The sequence below is a fragment of the Ananas comosus genome, unplaced genomic scaffold (genome assembly GCF_001540865.1).
Source record: "Ananas comosus cultivar F153 unplaced genomic scaffold, ASM154086v1, whole genome shotgun sequence".
Lineage (NCBI taxonomy): Eukaryota > Viridiplantae > Streptophyta > Magnoliopsida > Poales > Bromeliaceae > Ananas > Ananas comosus.
Window position 1 is genome coordinate 596 of NW_017891991.1, and position 3,776 is coordinate 4,371.

A 3,776-nucleotide genomic window follows, 5' to 3' on the forward strand; every position below is an offset into this window, starting at 1 on the left:
TAGAATTATACATAATTGTTATATTTCGTTCAATGTAATAGTAATTTAAAGATATCAATAAGCTTACTATCATACCTTTATTAATACAAATATTATTATATATTATTTTATAATGAATAGAATTAAAAATAACGAAATTTAAAAGAAATCTTTTAAATTCCCACATTTTGTAGGATTAGGAGATGCATGAGACAAAACACACATGAAAATTCTCAATTTTTAATACTTCTCTAGAAAAAGAAACACTCACCCTATAAATGAAAACTCACCTAAGTGAACCTAACACAAAAGAACCAAACATGAAAACTAACCAAATGCACCAAATACAACATAGGTATTAATTGAGGCGCAGAACAAAACCACACAATACGTTTTACATGAGCACAATTCCAATTTATGAGTACACAAGAGTTGCATAGCTACAAAAACACTTTTAAAGTTTTTTTTCTTTTTTCGTCGAGGATCATTTTGTCAACAATACACGAAACTCGGAATATATTCCCGTTAAAGGCCTGTTCTGATACTCCTTTCAGATCATAGACCTTAATAGTCAAAGCAAAAATGATTTTAATATTTGATAAGATATACACATAATTGCATACCAGGTTCCCACTAAAAAAAGAGAAACTAGCAAACTCTCTCTATCCCTCCTCTACAAACTACATCAATTGTATAAAGCTACATACTTACATATAAACTACAACCTCCTTTTCGTGCTTAAACCCCTTGGGATAAATCAAGGCACAGTCGACGCAAAGGCCGCCTTTTGTGTGAGTGCAATCAATTTGTGTCATGGAAAACCTGAGCTTCGTCAATTTGTCAGAGTTCGCTACCACGAAATCACCGACGTGGTAGAGGATCCAACTACCCGGCTCTTCTAAATAATATTTAGATGACGCATGCTGGTCGTCGGAGGTGGAGAGCTCGAAGCGAACTGGTTTTATGTCCCATCCGTGAACGTGCTCGGTGCCGCACGTCCGACGACCAAGCCTCCTCGACGGTCGGCCCAGGTGGAGGCGGAAGAATAGGCTGTAGGTGCCTGCGGGGAAGCAAAATTCGATCTCCCCGACCACCTCAAACCACCAGATTTGCTGAAGGTAAGCAACAGAGCGGAATCTGCAAGAAGAATATGGGAAATTACAAAAATTTTCTTTATTCCTTTTTCAGCTACTGTTCATTAAGAGATGGTAATACAAGTGAAAAGCAAAATTTAGATCGAGAGATGATAGTGCCACATGCCAGATTGGTCTCATGGTTTGCCATATCCACAGGACGACAAAATAAAAGTTAATAATTACAAATAAAATAAACAACATGATATTTTGCGCAGATGAGAATAATTATAAAAAAAATAGACAATACACATATATTAACAATTAACGCGTACAGGACGGACAAATCATAGAAAAAAAAGAAACAAAAGAAAATATACATGACACATGAAAAAAAAAAAAAGGATTGAAAATCGCACAAAAATTCTATTTGATGTGGAAGCAGACAACACATATCATAGAAATAAAATATTTGAACCAGGTTTAAGCTGTCGAAATTGAACGTATTTACATTTCTACTAGGAAACAGTTGGTACTCGATTAATTTAGAATTCTACTTGATAGAAGGCTGAATAGTCAAAGGTTAGCCATATAAGTCTGCACACTAAATATTGCTAAATGTTGTGCAGATCATAGAAGCAGAGATAGCTTCGTTTTTTCCTCTCTTTTTTTTTTGTTGGGAGTTTCTTATACACTTTATAATATGTAATGACATATCGACATCGTGACATATAATAGGCAGGTCTCCTTCAATCAAGACGATGTCAGCTTTGCACTTCATATACAATATACCAGGTTAGGCAATCTCCCTATCCAGCGTTTATCCCTATTAGGGTGCTTGGAATGAGTAATAACATAGTTAGTAGTATGCTGTTTGCTACATTATTGAAGGCAACAATTCCTTTTGGCAAGAGAAGACATAAAGAAGAGACATTGGCTTTGTCTCTTTCCTCCACCCATGTCCTTGGAGGTGTCCTCCTAGCGAAGATAACATCAATTCCTAAATTACTGAATGTAAAGAACTGTGCAATAATTAAAAATTTACTAAAGGAGGAGACAAACACATATCGTCAGAAGAAAGGACATAGATTTTTCTTGTTCGACAAACTAAAAGCTGTTAGTGAAAAGTAATGTCCGGATGCCATTTTGCTGCCATTAACCAGATGTGCGAAAAGTATGAAGTCTCTACACTACTTTAATAGCTAAACCGATTTGTTTATAACAGCAAATTTAAAAAAAAAAAATCGTAACCTAACTCAAAATATACACTTGGGAATTCATGAGAAAAAAAAGGACCTAAGAACTAATCTAAATGAAGGGAAAACAATTGCCCCCATGCCCTTCTGCTTCGCACGATAAACCACCAAGGAAAAAAAATGAACCTACTTCGTAAAAGCAAAAAAAAAGAAGGAAAAAGTCTATAGTTTGATATTTATGATATGGGCATACAGAGGGTTCAAATAAACAAAGTTCATGCCAAGATTAAACAAACACGTCAGAGTGAAGAACATGAACAGTGCACAAGACCTAGACTTTTCCGGAAACCAAAAATATTGTATAAAAAGAGCGATATTGGCCAAAAATTAAAGGCGCCGAATTTATGTAGTTGTTCCTTCTAGAGCCCAGGGGATTTATCACCAATTCTGACTCAATCGATTGAAACATTTCAAACAGAATATTTAATACTACTAGACTGAGAAAAGAGTAAAAGACAAACTCTTAAAAACTAATTACATCATTTTTCTTTAATAGATTGTACGAAGTAAAATGAAACAAGTTACCCACAAAAATTTTTGAACAAAAAAAAAAAAATCTTCAGCTCAATAATCATATCTGAAGCGCAAAAATCTGATACATATTTAGCAAACAGGTTGGCCTAGAATTGCAATACCTGGATTCCTCAGTGGGCATGTGATTCCAATATCTCCGATCGTCGATCCCTGTAATCACCAGCGCTTTCGAGGATATCGACAAGCACATCCCACCCTTCACCTTCTCCAACCAAAATTCCTGAAACCCACCAAGCAAGCGAAACCTTAATCCAATTAGTCCAAACGAGAGCAACATACTACCAAAATTTTCTCCAAATGGTCATATGATCGCATATATTCTCCACTAAAATACCAAGACCCACCAAAAGTTTCTTTCCTTGGCTGCTCTGAGCTGCAAAGATCTCATCTTTTCCCTCAAAAACAAGCAATCAAGCATAAATTCACAACAAACTAGGCATGAAAACCCTAATTTCTGCAATTTTATACATGCATACCTTGGTACCACCGTCAAAAGGATTCGGACGACACAGCCTCGCGTAGATCTCCTTCTTGCTGAGCCCGCCCTTGTACTTCTCCTCGTCATCCGAGACCAAACCCATCAGATACCTGTAATTCGCGGGGAGCTTCGCCTCCCACACGAAATCCGCCGACGCCGCGCCTCGGAACGCGCGATTTAGCCGCGCCACGCGGCAAATCTCCGGCGGGTCGAGGTGGAGGAGCACCGCCGCGACGCAGCTCTCCGGGAGGTCGCCGAGCGCCGTCTCCGGGGCCCCTCCCTCCCCCTCCGGCCCCAAAATACTCGACACCCCAGCCCCCATCAGGCGAAACCCTAACCCTAGCACGGACCCCCCAAATTCCCCAAATTTGAACGAGGATTCACCCAAAATCTAGGGTTTTCAAGCGCTCTACAAGGAGAAATGCCTCAAGGATGATACCAGGCCATGAATTTCAC

General features: G+C 38.5%; 1 protein-coding gene across 1 annotated transcript; it reads right to left on the minus strand.

The window, feature by feature from the left end:
* Positions 1-371: 371 nt before the first annotated feature.
* Positions 372-3,770, minus strand: LOC109705265 (F-box protein PP2-A13-like). The gene is made up of 3 exons (XM_020225996.1): positions 3,319-3,770; positions 2,944-3,062; positions 372-1,116 (listed from the first exon to the last, which is right to left on the minus strand). The coding sequence occupies exons 1-3, from the start codon at positions 3,640-3,642 to the stop codon at positions 687-689; spliced, it is 873 nt and encodes a 290-aa protein (XP_020081585.1). The 5' UTR covers positions 3,643-3,770; the 3' UTR covers positions 372-686.
* Positions 3,771-3,776: the final 6 nt, after the last annotated feature.